The sequence below is a fragment of the Notolabrus celidotus genome, chromosome 2 (assembly GCF_009762535.1).
Source record: "Notolabrus celidotus isolate fNotCel1 chromosome 2, fNotCel1.pri, whole genome shotgun sequence".
NCBI lineage: Eukaryota > Metazoa > Chordata > Actinopteri > Labriformes > Labridae > Notolabrus > Notolabrus celidotus.
The window spans coordinates 9,400,616-9,422,706 of NC_048273.1; the positions used below are offsets into that span (position 1 = coordinate 9,400,616).

Consider the following 22,091-nt stretch of genomic DNA (forward strand, 5'->3'; position numbering starts at 1 on the left):
CCTAATCATAACCTTAATCACAACCCTAACCCTAACCCTAATCACAACCCTAACCCTAACCCTAACCCTAATCACAACCCTAACTCTAACCCTAACCCTAATCACAACCCTAATCATAACCTTAATCACAACCCTAACCCTAACCCTAATCACAACCCTAACCCTAACCCTAACCCTAATCACAACCCTAATCATAACCATAATCACAACCCTAGCCCTAACCCCAACCCTAATCACGACCCTAACCCTAACCCTAATCACAACCCTAACCCTAACCCCAACCCTAATCACAACCCTAATCATAACCTTAATCACAACCCTAACCCTAACCCTAATCACAACCCTAACCCTAACCCTAACCCTAATCACAACCCTAATCATAACCTTAATCACAACCCTAGCCCTAACCCCAACCCTAATCACGACCCTAACCCTAACCCTAATCACAACCCTAACCCTAACCCCAACCCTAATCACAACCCTAATCATAACCTTAATCACAACCCTAGCCCTAACCCCAACCCTAATCACAACCCTAATCATAACCTTAATCACAACCCTAACCCTAACCCTAATCACAGCCCTAACCCTAACCCTAACCCTAATCACAACCCTAACCCTAACCCTAACCCTAATCACAACCCTAACCCTAACCCTAACCCTAATCACAACCCTAACCCTAATCATAACCCTAGGATCAGGGTGAGAAAGATTTTGTAACAGAATAAATGCACACAATTCGGCAATAATAAGGCTTCTCATAAAAACACCGTATGTAAAAGGGTTTTCAACACAAACCATTAGTTTTTGCAAAATTAAGGTAAAATATTCGGCTACAAAAGATCCTAAATTAAGAGCCTTTCAGGAGTCGAAAGAGCCGGCTCTTCTTTGGGGGCCGAGTCAAAAGAGCCAAATGTACCATAAAACATTAACAATATACCCCCGTTTTCTGTGAATGCATGATTATGAAGTGAAGGAGAAAAGATGTGAAAAAAGTTGTCGCTGTCTTTTCCAGCCCAACGTGCACTCAACTTTCAATGAATGGGGATGTGTTTTGTTAATAGCGTCAAGTCGCACGCAGCCATGTTGGAATCATTTTCCAGGACTATATGTGATTTTCCAGGACATTTTACTTTTTCTCCCATTTTCCAGGTGTTTTCCAGTACTGGAAAACTGGTCAACTGTTTTCCAGGTTTTCCAGGACGCGTGGGAACCCTGTATAAACATTTAAAGTCAAAGTTTTATTTACTGAACATTTGATTTAGCTTGATAAACAGTCATCGCGTGCTGTAGTTCATGTTGTGATCTACAAACTTCTTCATGCACACGTTCTTAAATTGTCTCATTTTGTTGATCCTGCATCCTCTCAGAGTTTCATTATGTAACACTGACGGCATGCTGCAGCAGGGAAACCTCGTGTCAATCTGAGACCTTACTTCAGTTTTTTCTCCTCTCCTCTGTGCTCCAGGTCAAAACGGTTCTGGAGAAGCTGTATGAGAACAAGAAGATCGCAAGTGCCACTCACAACATCTATGCATACAGGTCAGTATGTCAGATGTGTCTTCATGAAGGATTGGTGAAGGAGTTAATTATGCAAATGAAGAGGCTGGAGCTACAGTGCGTCTCATTAGTGAAGAAGAGATGAAGCGAGGAGGTCGGTGTGTTGTCTGCAAAGGGCAGATTCTGCATTAAAGGTCAAAAACTGCACCAGAGACAGAAGACTGGAGCGTAATGTTGTGTAGAATGAGAAAAGATGTGTGTGTGGACTATTTCCCCTCCTGTGTGTGTTTGTGTTTTTGACGCCTGTCTGTGTGAGCGGTTTTCTGCAGCGTTTGGTCTAATGAGGCCGATGTGGGGCTGCTCGCACTGCCTGGGCGGTCATTACAGCTGACATTTAAACCACTTTAAAAACTTTCAGCATGAAGAGGCTGCAGCGTCACTCTCTCCAAAATGTCTTCATCCTCTCACCCCTCACGCAGAGCTGTTCTGATTCTCTGTTTCACTTTCTCAGGATTTACTGCGAGGACAAGAACAGCTTCCTGCAGGACTGTGAGGACGATGGTGAGACGGCAGCAGGAGGGAGACTCCTCCATTTACTGCAGGTCAACACTAATACTCTTTATGTTTTTACTGAATCCATCAATAATAATAATAATCTTCACTTATAAAGCACTTTTCAAACCAGGGTTACAAAGTGCTATACAAATAGGAAAGAAACTGAAAGACCCCAAAGGAGAAATGTGAGGAAGAAAATGAATAAAAGTTTAAAGAACTGCAAAAATAAATGATAGACAGGAAGATAAAAAGGTTCAGACCGCCAACAAATAAAAGATAAAACAATGTTGGAAGACTGAAAACAACAAAAGATAATATAGATAAATAATGAAAACATCTGGATCACAGGACAGGATGTTGCTCCACTTCTCCCTCTCTGAGATGGTTGGGGTCCAGTAGCTCCTCAGGCTGCTCTCACATCTGTGCCCGCTAACTGTCATTATTTCCCCACGACCAAGACCAAGACCAGCCTGAGACCACACTAAGGTTTTTACCCCAGTGTCAACAGGCAGAGGGGGAATGAGACGGACTACTTCCTGTGGAGTGATTTGATATGACGTATGATCAGGTCATTCCTTGTGTCTCTTTACCTGGAATAAATCACTGTTCTGTTTGCTTTGAAAAATCTGAACATTCCATTCTATTCTTTGATGTGTTCCATTCCGTACTAGTCTCTTTTGATGTGTTCCGTTCCGTTCTGTTCCGTTCTATTCTGCTCTCTGTGGATTGATCTGATATGACGTGTGTGATCAGGTTGTTCCTGGTGTCACATTGCTGTTCTAAATACTGAACAAGTATTGGCTCCTGAAGACCCCCCACAGAAAGCACCTCCCCACTCCATGTTTTGGTCACGTCAGGCCCACGACGGGAGGCTCAGCGCTGACCGCCTGCCTGGGGGAGATCAAGGCGTGGATGAATCACGATTACTTAACAGCTCCAGAACAAAAGCTTTTTTTGTTGGCTCTCCACACTGAGTCCAGTCATTCCATGAAACCAGTATATCTTTGTCTGGACAGAACAACCCACGTCCATCATTGGACGTGGGTCTAAATTTAGTTAATGGGTAGATAATCTCCCCCCTAAAAAGTCCCTGCTAGGGGGGTAATACTTTTCAAAGGTCCCGGGACTTTCGGGGGGCAGGGCCTGCAATGCTGAACATGTTTCATTGGGAGATTAACCACAGTGTTTGTATTCTGCCCGTCGACCTCAATAACATCACACACATCTGTGATTCACTTGATTTCTCTTTCTTTCATTTGTTTTTATTTGTTCTATCTTTTTTGTATGTGTGTGTACTTTTCAAAAGAAGAAGCTGTGATTCACTTGATTTAGCAGCTTGTAACAGTAGTCTTCTCTCAGCCCACCCCAAATGCGTCTCTCCCGGTGTTACAGTTTTAAAAGTGACCCTGTAAACTGGAGACCTTCAGCTGAACGTGTCAGTGCACAGAGGGAGTTCCAGGGAATGCAAACTAGTTTAGTTTTTATCAAGATTTCAAAATATCCTCATCAGATGTTTAATGATCATCTAAAGACGTTTATGAGGGTACAGGTAAGGCAAAACTAGAGACTGGCAGGGAGTGCTGGTGGCCTAGCGGTCTAAGCACCCCACATACAGAGGCTACAGTCCTCGTCGCAGGGGTCGCCGGTTCAATTCCCGGCCGGTTGACCATTTCCTGCATGTCTTCCCCAGCTCTCTACTCCCCACATTTCCTGTCAATCTTCAGCTGTCCTATCCAATAAAGGCAAAAAAGCCAAAAAAATATAACTTTAAAAAAAACAAAAAAAAAAAAAACTAGAGACTGGCTTGGGCCTAACCATACCAGGTTTATAATGTACACTCTACCTCCCCCTACTCTTTTAATTTCATGAGGGAAGGGGAAAGAAGAGAGACACAGTTATCAGAGTCACTAGAGAGATGTTAGAATTAGGACAGGGAAGGCAAAACAGTGGAAGAAGCTTTTTTCTAGATTAGGCTGTACGCTCTACTTCCCCCTTAAAGGAAGAGAGAGAGAGAGGAAAGGAGATGGACGGTTTTCTCCTGACTTTTCTCTACTTGCTTGTTTTTCCTGACTCGTTTTAACTGCTCCTCAGACATCTCCTTTGCCCTCCTTCACCATCTCTGTGCACAAACCTCCAGTCACCCCAGTACTGAGATTGTTGATCGGGGTATGAACCCTTCACGTCTCACTTCTCTCAGACAAACTCTGACTTTTCATTCTCACTTCATGCACATGGCTTCTGCTTCCAAATCTGAATATCTGAGCGTTTTCCTTTCAGATGTTTCCTCCACTGAGTCCATCATAGAGACCGTCACCTCTGTAAAATAAACTATCTGCTGACTTTCAGATCATCAGACCATACATGGCCTCAGGTTCGTCCTATGGAACGACAGTAACAGTGAAAGGATTAATGACTGAGTCAGTGCAGCTCACATCCAGCTTTGGCCTGGAATTAACATAACATTGTTAAACTTCCTGTCTGCGTCCAGCTTTCTTTTGGCTCCTGCATGACGAGTTAGTGTCGACACAAAGCTGCTTTGTTCCGATTCAGATGCTGCGGCTGCATAACATTTATCCTCTGCTGAGGAATTCAAACTTTTATTTTCACGAGTGAGAAGCTTTCTTCAAACTGTAAAATCTACTTTATCCTCATGTTTCTGTCTGCCTCTTATTACTAGCTCATCATTTTAAACACACAACTGTCGTATTCACTGACAGTCGATGTAAAACAGTGAAGAAAATCTTTCGGTCATGTCAAAAGGAGAAGGATAAACTGCTTCAGTATATGCTCAGGAGATAAATGTTATGGTTGTTCTTAAAGCTGACAGCAGGCAGTGTTTTTATAATGACTTTTAAATCAATATTTAATTACACAGGCATCTCTGACATTTAGGATATTGGATCTGAGCGCTCCCATCATGAATTATTTTATCATGGATTGAGTGGGCAGTTACCTTTTTGTTAAATTTCCATTCATTGTTTGTTTGTAATTAAGGAAATGAAAATAAACACACCGCAGGTTCATAGCAGGTTCCTCCATCACAGAAAATGTTAAAAGTAACAATAGACGTCAGCACCATTAAAGAAAACTAAAATAACATTTAACATTATGTTGTCCTATTTAACATTATCAAAATGACGTTTCATTCATTAATGGAGTTATGATTTTACGTTAATGTTAGAAAATGTTTCTATTGTTGAACTTTTGTTGAGGTTTATGAACAAAACAACATTACAAAGATTAGTATTTATACAGTTTAGCCAATAGATGAAAAGTATGTTTTGTCTAATACAGATACAGCAGCTGATACCATGCTAGCATCTGTGTGAGGGGCTCTTGGTAAAAATGGTCAGAATAAAAAAGACTTGAAGAAACACTTTGATCTGAATAAAACCAACGATCTGCTTGGAATTTAATCGGAATAAAAGGTGCGATGTGTTCCTTTTGGTTTCTGCTTTCATACGGGTTATACTCGGAACGTTTTGCACCTGCTTGTTTCCCATCATCGTGACTAGAGATTGCACAAGAACACTTTGACGCAAACCCTAGTCGGCAGTGTGATTTCAATCTGTTTGTTTGTACCATGTGGCAACCTGCAATCTGGACTTGCTAAAAACTGCAGTTCCTCGAGCATCCACTTGAGGCTGGCCCCAAAAGCAACAGAAAACACATACACACCCATTCAAAGAAGAAGATCTTTACAGCAGAAATAAACATGTTTACAGCCAGGTTCAAAAAACAAGTTTAGGTCTGAATAGCTCATTTCTCTATCAGCACACACTGTATGGGGTGAATTTTTTATAACTCTTTTTTTTTTAAAGATAATAAACATACGCGTTTTGCATATTAGGGGCGTGGTTGACTTGACCTCAACTCCCGCTTTATCAGCTTCGCTATCTTCCAAGTCAGATAACAGTTTCTCCCATCGTCACTTTTATAATATAAGAGTTTATTTTAGTCAAGTTTATGGTCAAATATTAAATTAGCGTGCTTCTTAAGGAAATGATATTAACTCAGGAAATGAGTCTTCACTGCTAAACTTGGAGAAATATCCCCCATAATATCCCACACAGTGTTACCATAATGAGTAAATTTCCTCTCTGCTCCTCTTCAGAGAAACAGTCCATGATAGTAATTTCACACAATTATTAATCTTTCATCTCACATATCAGTGAGGCACTTGTTTCTGGCTGTCAGATGGCTCTATGATTCACACACACACGCCCACGTTACACTGAGACGTGCAATTGTCCACACACTTTGTGTTTCCCTGAAAGACTGAGAACAAAAAGTTTCCTCGGTGGTTCTGTCACCGAGTGGTAATCAGAGATTTCCTAAAACGGATCCATGACTCACGTCGGAGTTTGTTCATTAGATGGCAGAATACGTCTCCGTCACTGTTACTCTTAGAGAGAGACGATCAGTGTCAAAATAAAACTTTGGATTCACAAATTGTGAGCTGTGAACAGACTTCAGATGAAACGAGCTGCCTTTAAATACTTCACTGATACTTTAAAATAAAGTCTAGACTTTGATTATCACCTTCAAGGTTACCGACATAGACTAGGATAAAAACTTAAACTTATAAACTCTGTTAAAAGACTGTTTAGAAGATAGACGGCATGCCAGCTCCTCAAAATGAAGCCAAAACCTTTAGAGCTCCCCTGCTGACTGTCTGCAGTATAGCTCATAAACCCGCCTCTTCCTTGTTAACAGATGGGACATGGGTTAAACAATAAAATCAAACACAGGTTAAATAAATGTTTGTCAAACATGGTTTCTGTCATTATAGTTAGCTCTTATCATGCTGATTTATGTCTCAGTGTTCATGTTTCTGACTTGTTTACTTTAAATTAGTTATTGATGATATAAAAAGAGGGATAAAGCAGGATCATTTTGGTCTGACTATTCTTTAGAATGTTGACTTTTCTCTCGGAATGCTGACATCAAAGACAGAATTCTAGAATGTCGTCTTTGATCTTAAAGACAGAATTCTAGAATGTCGTCTTTGATCTTAAAGACAGAATTCTATAATGTCGTCTTTGATCTTAAAGACAGAATTCTAGAATGTTGTCTTTGATCTTAAAGACAGAATTCTATAATGTTGTCTTTGATCTTAAAGACAGAATTCTAGAATGTTGTCTTTGATCTTAAGGACAGAATTCTAGAATGTTGTCTTTGATGTTAAAGATAGAATTCTAAAATGTTGTCTTTGATCCTCAAGACAGAATTCTAGAATGTTGTCTTTGATGTTAAAGACAGAATTCTAGAATGTTGTCTTTGATCTTAAAGATAGAATTCTAGAATGTTGTCTTTGATCTTAAAGACAGAATTCTAGAATGTTGTCTTTGATCTTAAAGACAGAATTCTAGAATGCTGTCTTTGATCTTAAAGATCAGTGGCCCAAACCCTCTTCCATATTAAGGCCATGATTGACAGTGTTATACTGCTTTAAACCCACATCACAGGTTACTTTGACTTCACTTTTATACAACTAGAGGAGGTGGAGTCGTGCCATCCATCTGTCTTTACATTAATAATTGTTAGACTTTAAAGCATATTTAAATCATTTTTTCCCGGTATTAAAGGAGGTGTTTGCACATTTAATGTCTTATATTGTAGGTGTGTAGGAAATAAATCTATATTTTTGAAAACAGCACATAACTCTTGCTCAGCTTCACCGTTCATGAGAAAACCCCCCCACAACAATTCTCTTCCTCTAAACCTTTTTCGAGTGTGTCTAACTTTTTCTCCAAACAGTCTTGAAAACGGTTCAGAGGAAATGAAAGATTGTGATTTCTTTCTAATAAACGGTGAAGCTGAGCAAGGAAGGATCCTTACAGTATGGTTCAGCTCACTCTTAAAGTTTCCTCTCTGCAGCTGTACTGTGTTCGTTAAATCCATTTTTTCTTATCAGTGCTGTTAAAGCTCCAGTGAGGATTTTTTATCTGGTTATGGAACACTCAAAGTAAAACTGATGACTCTATATGGCCTTCAGTGTAGTGAATCAAACCATCAGAAAAAGGACGATTATTCCTTTAAAGCTATTTTTATAATGTTTTTAATATCTGCTGCTGGATCTGAGTCAGAAGAGGATTATTACAGCTCGCTGCAGAAACAGACTTTACATTTAACAGTCATCAAGGCATTTGACTAAACAGTTTTAGAATTTTTTGTCACTGAAATTGAGCAAAGCGTTAGTTCAGACAGGACATGAAGTCAAGTTCTATCAACAGAGCTTCAGCTGATTAAATCTATTTAAACTGCTCAACCTGCCTTCTCTTGCTGCTACCCCTGCAAACCGCTTTATATCCCTCCTCTGTTCCAGCTCCTCCTTTTCGCTGTGTCTGATTTTACCAGTGTCATATGTATCATCACTGATGCTCACTCCGTTCTGTACCCTGGGGGTCTGTGCTGCTGCTCTCCCTGCCTTGGCTTTTCATGTACATGAAAGAAAGAGGAGGTGTGCTCTCACCGCCTCAGGTTTTGGCATTCCACGTACGCACAAGGAAAGGCAGGGAGCTCCCAGAACAGAGCCACACCGCCAAATATAACTTACTGCATGCAAATAATTAAGTCTTTTGACAAGTGGGGTCATGACTGAACTCTGCTAATACAGGATAAGATGATATGCCCTGCTCTGTCCACAAGGGATGCCAAAATGGTCCCTCTCTTCAGCTTTCAGTTACCCACTAAATGCTTCATACCACGCATGAAATTGAAAGATGATATTTGAGACCAGCTGGCAAACACATCAGGATAAAATGGAGATATCTTCACTGGAGGAAGATGAAAAGGAGATAAAGAAGGGAGAGTAGTGAACTCACCTGAGCCTAATGGTCGGAGAAAAGTCTCCAAGCTCCATTTTGGCTGGACGGGCAATAAGGGAACAGTTTCACTCAACTTCACATAAGTTTGTGTTGTGTGAGGAGTTTCTTATGCTGCTGTCAAGTATAGAAAATACATTTCAGCAGGATTATCTTTATATTTCGGACCTTCTCAAAACCACAAGTTAACCCAGCTGAACGTTTTCACATTCCTTTACTTCTTTTGTCTTAGTTTGTGACACATCCAGCATCCCTCCCTTAACTCAAGACACTACACTAATCTTATCTAATTATTATCTGACAATAATTTCATCTCATCAAACTCTTACTTTGCTTTAATAATTGGTCCAAATGCTAGACACTCCCTGTAACACAAAGAGGAGAATATGTCCCTCTCATTGCAGAAGACTCACACATCTGGCTGTCAAAGCTATTAATCAGATCAGGTCTCTATTCATCGCCTCTCACTGGAACATTCACTGAAAGCACAAGAATCTAAAAGAGGAAACAGGAAGAAGGACTGGTGGAGAGGAATGAGATTAGAGGAGAGAGCTCTTCATTGAAATTGCTCGGTACGCTGAGAGTGCAACGAGGAGGAGATTAATCAGCGAGGAGCTCAGAAGCATCAGCTCGAGGACAGCTGACCTGATGCTATCGCTCCAGTTACAGTAGACCGGTCTGCTGCAGGAGGTCGCCTCACAGTGCAGACTGTATTCTGATTACATTTCCAGAAAACAATTTATCAGAGGAGATATCAACCAAAATATTTTCACTAATGATCACTTTATTTATAGAAAGTGGCTGCAGCTATTTTGACATCACCAACTCGTCCATTAAGTACAGTTTAAAAGTCTTGAATTAACATATTTGGACAAGGTGGTGGAGCTAGAATCAGGGAGGGGTTATTAAACCTCATTATCTGGCTCTCTTACTGATCCTCAGGCTGTGTAAGATGCTTGATATGGATTGGTCAAAACCCCTTGACAGTCGTTATTAACTTTCACTGACATGAGCAACACCAGAGACAAACTGATCACACGTCATGTCAAATCAATCCGAGGAAAAGAGTTCAGACACATTTAGCTTCTGCTTGTTGACACCACAGACCGTAAGGTGAGGTAAAACCGTTTGCTTCCGTTAGTATCAAAACAGGTTAGCATGCTAATTGTAATTTAAGTTAGCAGCCAGGTAAAAATAAGGATAATTGGCCTCATTCACTAATATGCACAAATATGTGCTTAAACCATGCGTACGAACGTTTGAAGCACAAATCTGGGATTCATCAATATATTCTTATTTGAATTTGTTCTTACACTACGAACAAAAATAGAACTTCCTCAAACCATGCGTACGCACAAATGATGACAACCAACTTTCTCAGAGAATGTAAACACATACTCTTTTAACTAAATGCATGACATATTTACACTACTTTCAGTAAAAGAAAAAAAAAAAAAGTATTATAATGGGTAAAATGCAAGGGGCAAACTCCGGTCTCAAACGATGAAGCCAATGCGGAAGTGATATAAACTGCAATACATCGAAAATACGCTTGAGGCTGGCTGCAGAAACACCGGAAACCACATAGATATGAATGGGAAAAAGACGATCTTTGCAGCATTAATAAACATGTTTACAGCCTGGTTCAAAAAACGGCTTGGCCCTACAACGCTAATCTCTCTAATGGCACACACTGTACGGGGGGTGAATTTTTTTCTAACATGACGGTTCAAAAGATATTAAGATTATGAGTTTTGCCCAAATAAGGACATGACTGACGTGACTCCCGGTCGGGAACACACAGCCATTGGCTAAGAGACTCACACTACGTCACACTCTGCCTAGTTGAGTTCCGCATTACCAATATGGCTGCTGCCGTCGATTTGCTTCAAAACAGCTCTCAGGAACAGATGGGTGACGTCACGGATACTACGTCCATATTTTATACAGTCTATGGTAAAATGTACTACTTTAGACAACTTAAAAAAAAAAAACATTCTGGAAGACATCTCACGACCCCCCATTTGTGTCTCACAACCCCCCGGGGGGTCTCGTCCCCCACTTTGGGAACCCCTGCTCTAAGAAACGATGGCTAGTTTGTGAGCATATTTTATGTTATATTTAGCTTAAGTCTCTCTCCTGTTTATGCTAAAATGTTGTTGTTTATACGTGGGATATGGCCTGGCTTATGACTCCATTTGCAAGTCCCGAACCCACCTCCCCCCAAGAGGTGCGCTATAACAACGTCCATGCCCACAGGCGTGCCGTAGTAGAGCGCACATTTGGGCTGCTGAGGGCTCGTTGAAAGTGTTTGGACACAGCTGGTGGCAAGTTGCTCTACGCCCGGTGTGAAAGATAATTCGGGCGTGCTGTATTCTTTAATTTAAATGAATTACCATTAAGCGACGGTTGAATATCATCTATTTATCCCTCATTTCAGGAACATACTCCTGATATGGAGGTGTCTCCAATAATGGCAGGCATTCTTTAATCCTGAGCTGTCAGATCAGGTGGTCCTTGTCCTCCTCCAGTTTCCTTCCTTCGTTTCTGTTCTGCTAGTCTTTTTTTTGCGTCCACTTTAATATCAAACAATTTTTTCTTAACCTGAGCCACGGTGCAAACCTCAGGAGACACAGCATTAACAGCCTCAGTAAGAAACCCAGGCTTAATTTTTTTCTGTCATGGTGACTCCTGCGGATACACTTCGCAAAAGTGTTGTTTTTCTTGGCTCAACCTCCACAACAATCACTCTCTCTCTCTGCCGAGGTGAAATTCAGCGTCTTGATGCACCGAAAAGATGTCCTTATATGGATGAATTGGGGCGTGGTAGTATGCTGATTGCAGGTTGCGGGCACGCGCCTGTCGATTTAGAACTATTCTGATTCACTAATATACGCAAGGTGGTGAGAACAAAATTGGCTGGTACGCACCTGACATGAATCCGACGTTGATTTTGCGTAAGCACTTATTTTATGCGCAGAGTAAGAACATTTCTACGCATTTATTAGTGAATGAGACCCGTTGTATGATAAGCAGGTAGTTATGGGAAATTTAATCCCTTTGGGGGCTTTGCGTCGGGGTCTTGTCTCACCTTGTCGGCATTCAATTCCCATAACTATCTGCGAACCATACATGATACCTTACGTAATGCAGGTGCTAGCTTGGTTTGGTTGTCCTTAGATGGTAAAAAATGGTTGCAGTCATTGTGACGTTATCTGCTGGTTTCTCTAGAGGTGCTGTGAAGTCCAAAGAGGGTGGTCGCCATGTTGGAAATATTTCTTAGTTGACTTCCAGCTGATCTAGAAACTCGTAAAGGGCAAAGGGTGGAGTTGAGGCTACCTGGTAAAACACCACTTGTTAGCCAATTTAGCTGCACCCCTGTTGATGCCTGAGCATGCCTTACTCTTATGGGGTGAATTTCACATGAATGGCTCAAATTAAGGACGCGTTCAACGCTCCACTTGCTTCATTTGCAAGAGTTGAAAAATCTGAACTTCAGCGAAACATTTGTGCCGCGATATCCACTCAGCGTGAAGATCCTCCTGTGATTTATGATGTGACGTACGAACTGGTGGAGGTTCCTTCATCTGGAATATATGGGACACATTGATTGTATCTCTGTGCAGCTTCCCTGAACTCTGTGACTCTACCTGTTTTTATGGGATCAGGAATAAACAGGAGCTCACTGTGAGGAAAGAGAGTGAGGAGGATTATCTGCTAAGCTGTGAAAACCTTTCTCTGTCACTTGATTCCAGCTATCAGTTGTCTTAAGAAGTTAGCTTTGCCCCCTTTAGCATAACCGGCTTCACCATTCAGTGTAGTCGAGCTCAACCTGGACAACAGACTGGAGTGGAGTTTGAAGGGAACCCCTCCTCTCTTGAGAAATGTGCATCTTGGGCCTTCGTACCCGGGATTTTGACGCACCATTTGAGCAATTGATGTGAGCGCAACATTAGCCTTAATGCAAGCAAAATAAATAATTCACTCCTTCAGTCTTCAGGATAAAGAAAAGAGTAAGAGACCCAAAACTGTGTGGTGCTCTGTAACTGAGGTTTTAGGCTCTGCAAGTTCCAAACACGCATTCAGTGGACACAGGCCCTTACACTCTTTACCTTCACCTCACTTGTCTGTATTACTGTTTCTAGTGTTGTTTTTATTGTGGAAATGTCCTCTAACATGTCAGTCACCATACCTGCACCCTCTACCCGGCCTACTCCTGCACGTTCCATGCACCTCACAGCAGGAGATTGTTGGTGCATGTGGTAAACTCTTGCAGACTGTCCTGAAATCATCCGGACAATGTCAGCAGTTCATGTGTAAATGCGGCTGTGGAGCGGCCTGAGCGCCATCACTATAAACACATCCCTGCTGCCTCGAGGAACAATGCTGATTAGAGCAAAGAGACCCAATGAAGACGGTAAAATTGCAGGCTGTTAAAACACCGAGCTGAAAGACAGATATTAGCTTTTATCCATTGTTAGAGCTGCTAAGAGAGAAGAGACAGAGCACAATGTGTCACACTCTATAAAAAAAAGACCTGAAATGCTCCCAAAGTGCCTCTAAGTAGATAAACACAATCCCAGCCTGTCAGAGGTCTGTTTCAGCGCCCTGTCCAGGAGAGAGGAATGCATTTTGAAAGACTGGATATTGTTGGTCTGTCTGAGTGTCCGGTTGCCTTACCTAGCTGATGATGAATTACACCTTGAGGGATAAAGAAGAAAAGTTTCCACAGCTTGAAGTTTGAGCTGGAAATAAAAGCTTGTTTTTCCAGAGAGAAGGGAAAAGAAGAGTCGTCTTTATCAGACATCTGTAAGAATAAAAACCCTCTGATGTGTTAAAATGTTCTGGTTATTAAAAAGCCATTTTCTGTTTTGTGTTTTTATTGGTTTCCTTCTTAACCAAGCTTTTATTTATTTGCTTATTGTACTTTTGTATTCTGACTTTCATTAGAGATGCACAAATTTCAATTTCTTAATTTCTGTCAAGGTCTAACCTTCTGGTTCTGTTTGTCTGTCTTTGAAGAACTCATTTCAGGAAGTAAAAATCAATCATTTTTGTTATTTTTCTTAAATGGAAATTCAATTTTATGTTCATATAAAAAAAATGTACTTTTAATGAACTGTTTATTTAAAAAAAAACTGCACAAGGTGACTTGACTGTCCCTCGTTCGCACTTGAAACAAATCTTACCAAGAACCAATTAAAGGTGCAGTGTGTAGTATTTAAAGGTACAGTGTGTAGTATTTAAAGGTACAGTGTGTAGTATTTAAAGGTACAGTGTGTAGTATTTAAAGGTGCACACAGTGTGTAGTATTTAAAGGTGCACACAGTGTGTAGTATTTAAAGGTGCAGTGTGTAGCATTTAAAGAGACAGTGTGTTGTATTTAAAGGTACAGTGTTAAGCATTTAAAGGTACAGTGTGTAGTATTTAAAGGTACAGTGTGTAGTATTTAAAGGTACAGTGTGTTGTATTTAAAGGCGAGTGTGTAGTATTTAAAGGTACAGTGTGTAGTATTTAAAGGTGCATACAGTGTGTTGTATTTAAAGGTGCATACAGTGTGTTGTATTTAAAGATACAGTGTGTAGTATTTAAAGGTGCAGTGAGTAATACATAAAGGGGCACATACAGTGTGTAGTATTTAAAGGCACAGTGTGTAGCATTTAAAGATAGTGTGTAGTATTTAAAGGCACAGTGTGTTGTATTTAAAGGTACACTGTGTAGTATTTAAAGGCACAGTGTGTTGTATTTAAATGTACAGTGTTAAGCATTTAAAGGTACAGTGTGTAGTATTTAAAGGTGCACACAGTATGTAGTATTTAAAGGTACAGTGTGTAGTATTTAAAGGTGCAGTGTGTAGTATTTAAAGGTACAGTGTATAGTATTTAAAGGTACTGTGTAGTATTTCAAGGTTAATTTTACCCTCTGGTTTTCATCTGAACAGCATGTTCTGTACCTTGATACTTTCACACACATGTCTGAGCTAATGCTAATCCTGCTTAAGGACGGATATAAACAGACTTATCCTCTACATTAAGGTGATTCAGACCCTCAGAGTTCGTTTGACAGCTGAGAAAAGAGAAAATTCCTCCACCGTATCACAGCTGGTGTGAAATGTTTGCCCACTGGGGAAGAGTGTTATGTCACATTTTATTATATCCTTCACGAGCCAATCTCTGAAATTCTCACTTATTCCACATTTTCCCCATGTATGTCTCTCACCACAGATCCTGGACGTGCGTAATGTCATGGTGGTCGTGTCTCGGTGGTACGGAGGGATTTTGCTGGGTCCTGACCGTTTCAAACACATCAACAACTGTGCCAGAAACATCCTGGTGGAGGAGGGGTATACCGCCTGCACGGTGAGGATCTCTCACTCTGTCATCTTTCTGTGAAACATCATTACTCAAATTTCACTCTGCTGTCAGCTTTACCGTGGCGGGAAACACCTTCCTGTGTGAAACTTCAGCTCCTTCCATTCCCAGAAAACAAACAGATGAGATTTTTTCTGTGTTTCTGACGACTGAAGGGACCAGGGTCTGGGTCTCCTGCGGCGCCACATTCAGACCAATAGCAGCATAGAGACAGAGAAACACACATAGAGACAGAGAGAGAGACAGGAGCACTAGAGGTCAGTCATATTTAGGGGTGAGAAAATGAGTCATGGGTAAGTAGTTATAATTCTATGAAACTTTCTCCAGCTCAGATTTAAAGTTTATTTATTAATTTAAATGTTGAGGATAATTCACATTTAGAGAACTGACAGCAGGTCCCACTTCAGGGAGAAAGAGGGAGAGAGAGAGATGCAAAGAGAGAATGAGACAGAAAGTGAGAAAGGGAGCAACAGAGACAGAAAGATGGAACAATGGAGACAAAGACACAAGGAGAGAACGAGACAGACAGAAAGACATGGAGAGAGAGACACAGGGAGAACGAGGGACTCAATGAGACAAAGAAATTGTGAGAGAGAGTAAGACACAGAGACAAGGACATTGAGACAGACAGAGACAAAAACAAAAAAGACAAAGTGGGACATAAATAGACAAAGAAACAGAGACACAGAAAGTGAGACAAAGATACAGAGACAGACTATGGGACAGAAAGAGACAAGGATACAGAGGAACAGAAAGTAAGACAGAGATATACAAACAAATACACTGGAAGTGAGAGAGATTCAAAGACAAAGAGAGAGTAGGCAATAAAGTAAGACAAAGACAGAGAAATAGAGAGACAAGAACAAAGAGACAGAAAGTGAGGCAGAGAGACTGAGAGTGGGAAAGAAAGGGACAAAGACACAGACACCAGAAGTGAGATAGAGATACAAAGACACTTGAATTGAGACTGACAGAGACAAAGACACAAAGAGACAGAATGTGAGATGGAGATGTAAAGACATAGGGACAGAAAGTGGGTGATAAAGTAAGAAAAAGACAGAGAGAGACTTTGGGACAGAAAGAAACAGAGATATAGAGGGACAGAAATTGTGACATGAAGATACAAAGACAAAGATAGACAAAAAGTAAGATAGAGATAGACAGAGATATAAAGACACAAAGAGGCATTGTGATAGAGAGAGACAAAAACACTCAAAGTGGACAAAAAGAGAGAGAGAGACATAATCGATCAAAATATAACATAAGCAAGTTTTTATTCTTGATCTGCTCTCTTGTTGATCTTTTAAATTAAATTTAAATTATCTTTGTTTCTTTTTAATTTTTTACATTAACAGGGTCTAACCTTTTTTTAACCTGAGGTTATAAATATCTTTAATATGAATGTTGTAACTTCTCTCTGTGCTTGAGGATCAGCACTGATGTAGGGAACAGGAACCAGATCCTGATCAGAACCTCTTGATCTGGTCCTGTAGGAGTGATCCCCTCAGTGTTAGACGGGTCATAATTACAGCTGACCATGAGAGGAGCTTTATTATGATAACATAGAGAGTCTGTCCGTTCCATGTCCACAGTCAGTCCTCAGACGCCGTCACATTAGGGATATTGGTCCATTTGAAGTGTGTGGATGCCACATTTTCAGAGATCAAACAGGCTCTGCTCACTCTCAGTGGCTGAAGTTCGGTCCGGTCAGCTTTGAAGTTGTCTTTGTGTTCAGCAAAAAAACATTCAGCTGATAACACGATTGACCTTTGAGCTGCCACCACACGCAGATTAAAGCTAGTCCAGATCCACTGCTCTTAAAAGTCTCCAACTTCAAACCCCCCATCAAACATCGGCTCTGATTTCATCCAGACAGAAAGGCTCAGTTTGAATGTTGAGTCTGAGTCCTACAGTCAGTATGATTAAAGGGCCAGCACCTATATGAGGATCCGCTTCAGACATTCACATGCTCCACGCCAACACAGGGTTTAAACATGATCAACAGTGACACTGAGACAGGAACTTTTAATTGATGGAGCAACAGAGCGGTGCAAGCGTCTCTAACTGTAAGATTAGAGTGTTTGCAGAGGAAGGTAGGTGTCCTAATAGATTCAAACCTGGGGCATTATGTGTCAGCTTGGTGTGGAAATGAATCATGGGTATTTGTTACTGACTCTGAGTAGAAGTCAATGGTAAAAGTTGATGTGAGGAAGCAGAAAAATGTGCAAGTGTGAGGATGAGAGTGACTTTAGGTGTATTATTCCCCCAGAACTAATCTTTCAGGACTTAAATAGTTACTGTGGCTCATTGTTGTCTGCGTTTCAACTGGACTGAAGTCCTGTGGACGCCATATAAGGAGACCGACAGGCCGGTATCATTATGAGCAACACCACAGCTAGCCTTTTAGCATGAGGGAAATTCCACTTGTGCTGTTTTTGATCGTGCTTTGATTCAACACTTGGAAGGAGACGAGCTCTCGAGACAAAGAGGATTCAAAACGTCTGAAATGCTCGACTAAAAGCAAGAAGACAGATTTTAAGCCATGTCAGACCGGTGTTCTAGTTTAAAGAGCGACCCTGTTAACTGGAGACTCTCAGCCGGATGCATCCTTCACAAACGTCTTTAGACGATCATTAAATATCTGATGAGGATATTTGGACGTTTGAATAAAATCTAAACTAGGATGCATTCCCGAGGACACCCTCTGTGTTTCAACAGCTGTTGTAAACTCCACAAATACTGACATGTTCAGCTGAAGGTCTCCAGTTTACAGGGTCACTCTTCAGACTGGAACACCGGGAGCTGACAGAGACGCATTCACACCATCAGGCTCAGAGAAGACCGATGTTCAGGAGTTATTAAACCAAGTGAATCACAGGTGTGTGTGATGTTATTGTGGACGGAGGGTGGAATAAAACACTGCGTGTACTCGACCGATCAGAAACGTTCAGTACTGCAGACCCCGCCCCCAAAGTTCTTGGATCTTTGGCAAGTATAGGAAGTTATCAGGGGGAGATTAACTACCCAGGAATTAAATTTAGACCCTGGATCCTGCTGTTGAAAAGCACATCATTCAGGGGTAAAGTTCCTGCACCTTTTGACAAGAACTGGGTCAGAGCGTCTTTGCAGCTCCTGTAGGGTGATCCCGGTCTGCAGGGGGCAAGACCTACTAGAGACCAGAACCAGAGACAGGGTCATGGATGGCAATAGCTCAGTGATGTGTTTGGGGCTGTGGAGCTGCAGACCGGTCAGGGTGTTTATGCTGACCCCTGTCCTCCACTGAAAGCTCCTACAATGGACACAAGAGCATCAGACCTGGACCACTGGGCTCCCCAGATCTCGGTTCAGTCCAGCATCTGAAGAATACTGAGGAAGTTTACAATAGACTTTTAATTATTTAGTTTTAAGGAACAGGATAAACCACATGATCCAGAATATTTAACCTCCATCCTCAGTTCTTTCTCTGCACAGTGTTTGTTCTTCTCTTCCTTCCTCCTCCAGCCCACGAGGGCTTATCTTTGTGTTCTCTAGTTCACACAAAGATTTTCTCCTAACACAACAAGAAAACACTGGATTTACAGGATAAAAGCAGCAAGACAGAGTCAGGGGAGTCATATCTGCACAAATACACCTGAGATGGACCAAAACCCTGCAGCTTCACGCTCACTGATCGCCTCTGAAGGACCTGTTATTAAGCTGCAGCTTTTAAAACCAAGTCATGCACTTATTCTTTGGCTTTTTCCTCTAATACAGCACGTTCCTCCCGTCTGGATAACAACAGTGTAATTTATCCTAATGCACACAAACACAAACGGTTCAGGTCGATAGTTCTGTAGGGTTTTGGTCATAAATCAACGCTCGAGCACTTTAACCAAATTACAGACAAGCCAAAGAATCAACACGTTTCACAGCTCAGACTAAAGAGAATAAACATGTGGAATAAAGCTCTGAATGTCTGCAGGCACCAGGCTTCTTCTTCTGCTGCATGCTGTGCAGGTTTTTGTGCAGGTGTCAAACATGGCGACCCAGAACAGGTATCAATACTGACTGTTCAGTATTCCTGCAGACGAGCTCAAATCAAGCAGCAAAGATCAGTACAAACAGATTCATAATCAACCAAGGAACACTGCGGTGTGTTTAAGTGCACACCGTCCCTTATGTACCCTGTGTGCACATTGAAGCTGAATCGTTACAATTGTAAATTATTTTATTATATTTACCTCTAAACAGAGTCTGTGAAAGACTGTAAAGGAGAAGTCAGACCTTGGCGAACCCAGGCGACCAGTTTCTGGACTTTAAAGTGAAACGTTGTCCCATTCTTGTCTGATAGAGGATTTCAGCTGCTCAACAGTTCAGGGTCTCCTTTGTCGTATTTTATGTTTTCAATGGGGGACGAGTCGGGACTGCAAACAGGCCAGTTCAGCACCTGGACTCTTCTACTACAGAGCCATGTTGTTGTAATACATTCAGAATGTGGTTTGGCGTTGTGTTGCTGAAATGTGTAAGGTCTTCCTGAAGACGTCATTGTCTGGATGGCAGCATATGTTGCTCCTAAACCTGTATATATTTATTGAGCATTAATGGAGCCTTCACAGATGTGGAAGCTACCCATGCCATGGACTCTTCTGATCCCCATACTATCAGGGATGCTGGCTTTGAACTGTGAGCTGATAACAAGCCGCATGGTCCCTCTCCTCTTTAGAATGGAGGACACAGCGTCCATAATTTCCAAAAAGAATGTCAGATTTTGATTCATCAGTAATTGAATTAACAGGATCACTTTGACCTGTGTTGAAAAGATATTGATGGAAAGAGTTCTTTGTACAAAATTAACACACTCCAATCCTGATGCCACAAATTGTTTCTCCACTTGTGTCCAGATTAAGTGTGAATTAGAAAATGGACATAACTCTGGAGGAAAGAGTGGGAGAACTGTCTGCACGATTAGATCAAATCTTTGCACAGATTGAAACGGGGAGAGAAAATAAACTGCAGTAAAGAAAACAAAAGCTGAATCATCCATTAAAATCCTCTGCACCCTGAGGAGGAAACGTTGATGTTACTGCCAGTTATTTTTCAGCATTTGAGTCACTTATTAAAAAAGTCAAATGACTCCAGCACTATCGGGAAAACTGGGAGAAACACTTATTAAATATGTGTCTAAATATCTCTGTTTACAGATTCTACATAAAAATGTGAATTTATCAGGGGTAGTGTTCTGTCTGTAGCACGTTTCTAGTCTGAGTAGTATCAACCAATCAGGTGTCTGCAGGAAAAACAGTCTGTATGGAGAGCAAAAGCAGGAGGAACAAAATCCAGCGTAATGACATCCTGGCTTCCATGGTTGTTAATCTGAGGAGGATTTATTTCTCTCTATAAACAGATATCTGCATGAAGAGCAGCTAACAATCTGTTCTAGATCAAACATTTACACTGAGACACAAATCTGCTTGATGCTGTGTCACTAAAGACAATCAGCGTTTAGATTTCCTGACTTCCTGGAATGCAGAATCAGAAATGAAGGATCCCACCATCAGGGTGGACAGCAGGTGTTCTAGAATTATGAGATCATAGACAGAACTCCAGAATTCTGTCTTTGATGTCAGAATTCTGAGAAGAAATGGAACATTCTGTGAAGAAGTTCAAAGCTAAAAAAACATCAGTGTCTCTAATCCTCTTTCATAGACCTCCATTCAACAAACAAACATTGTAAAAGTAGTTTTCTTCTCCTCTTGAGAACAGACCTGACAAAGCTTGACTTTTGACTAATCTACATCATGATGTTATTTCAGCAAACTTAAAACACTTTAATTACAAGAACATCACAAGAACATCGGTTTCTGTTTCAGGTTCATACCGCTGTTCTTGTGTCAGATTGAAGCCTCTGTGGAACGCACTGTTTACAGTGAAACTGAGACTCACAACAAACATGAGGGGCGCTCCCAAGGGGATACAATGAACTGAGAAATGACAACATTTATTTGATACCTTGAGGGCTAAATTTCTCTTCCCTTCTGATCGGAACGCATGGTTACTTCTGGGGTTTCTGAGCTGTAAATAATGCAGCGCACAGAAAATGAAGTCTTAGTTTGAAGTAATTAATCGCTAACAGCTAACAACACCAGAATGTCTGAAGAGGCATGTACTTTCTTCAGACAAGCCGACGGGTTCCAAGATTAAATTCATATTATTATCAAATTAAATCATCATTTGTGTCTGCTCTTTTTTATTTCTTCAAGCTTTTAAAATGTTTGAAGACTCAGGAGTCGACAGCCCGGGGCGTCGCAGTAATAACTAGTGAAGGATGTTTTATGAGAGTACTTACTTGTTTAGTTTGGAGCAATTACAGGAATACATTAAAACAGTATGGTGTGACTCAATCAGAGCGTCGTGATTCCAACATTTCAGTAAGAAGACAAACACAGCAGGAGTTTGTGCAGAAGCATCTCTGGAAAACAAACAGCACTCCCTTGTTAAACATCTGAAGCTTTGGCAGTATTAAGCGGAGTGCTAATGTAAGATAATTATCAGTTTGTTCTTTCAATAATGCTTCTTTGTTCCTTCACAGGATGAGGCACACAAATCTGGACCGAAGAGCAAAAAAACGAAAAGCAAGAAGACGAAATGAGTTAAAAAGACAAAGAGGACTGTCAGATTCCTTCAGCTGCTGTATCTGAAATAACAGTTTTTAAGAGTTGTTGGGTTTTAAAATGTATTTTTGGTCATTTCTCAAACCTTTGATTTACTGAATATCAATAATATCGCATCATTAAGACTGAGAAGTCTTGACTTGAAATGTTTACAGTGCAATAAGTTCTTATTAAAACAGTCAAACCAA

At 40.9% G+C, this 22,091-nt stretch overlaps 1 protein-coding gene across 1 annotated transcript in view; it reads left to right on the forward strand.

Moving 5' to 3' along the window:
* impact (impact RWD domain protein) overlaps positions 1 to 22,091 on the forward strand; it is a 39,679-nt gene extending 17,588 nt beyond the window's left edge. Inside the window, exons 8-11 of the mRNA XM_034700359.1 lie at positions 1,469 to 1,542; positions 2,012 to 2,102; positions 15,107 to 15,241; positions 21,822 to 22,091. Coding sequence (XP_034556250.1) covers positions 1,469 to 1,542; positions 2,012 to 2,102; positions 15,107 to 15,241; positions 21,822 to 21,881 — 360 coding nt within the window. The 3' untranslated portion in view covers positions 21,882 to 22,091. The remainder of the gene's footprint in view (positions 1 to 1,468; positions 1,543 to 2,011; positions 2,103 to 15,106; positions 15,242 to 21,821) is intronic.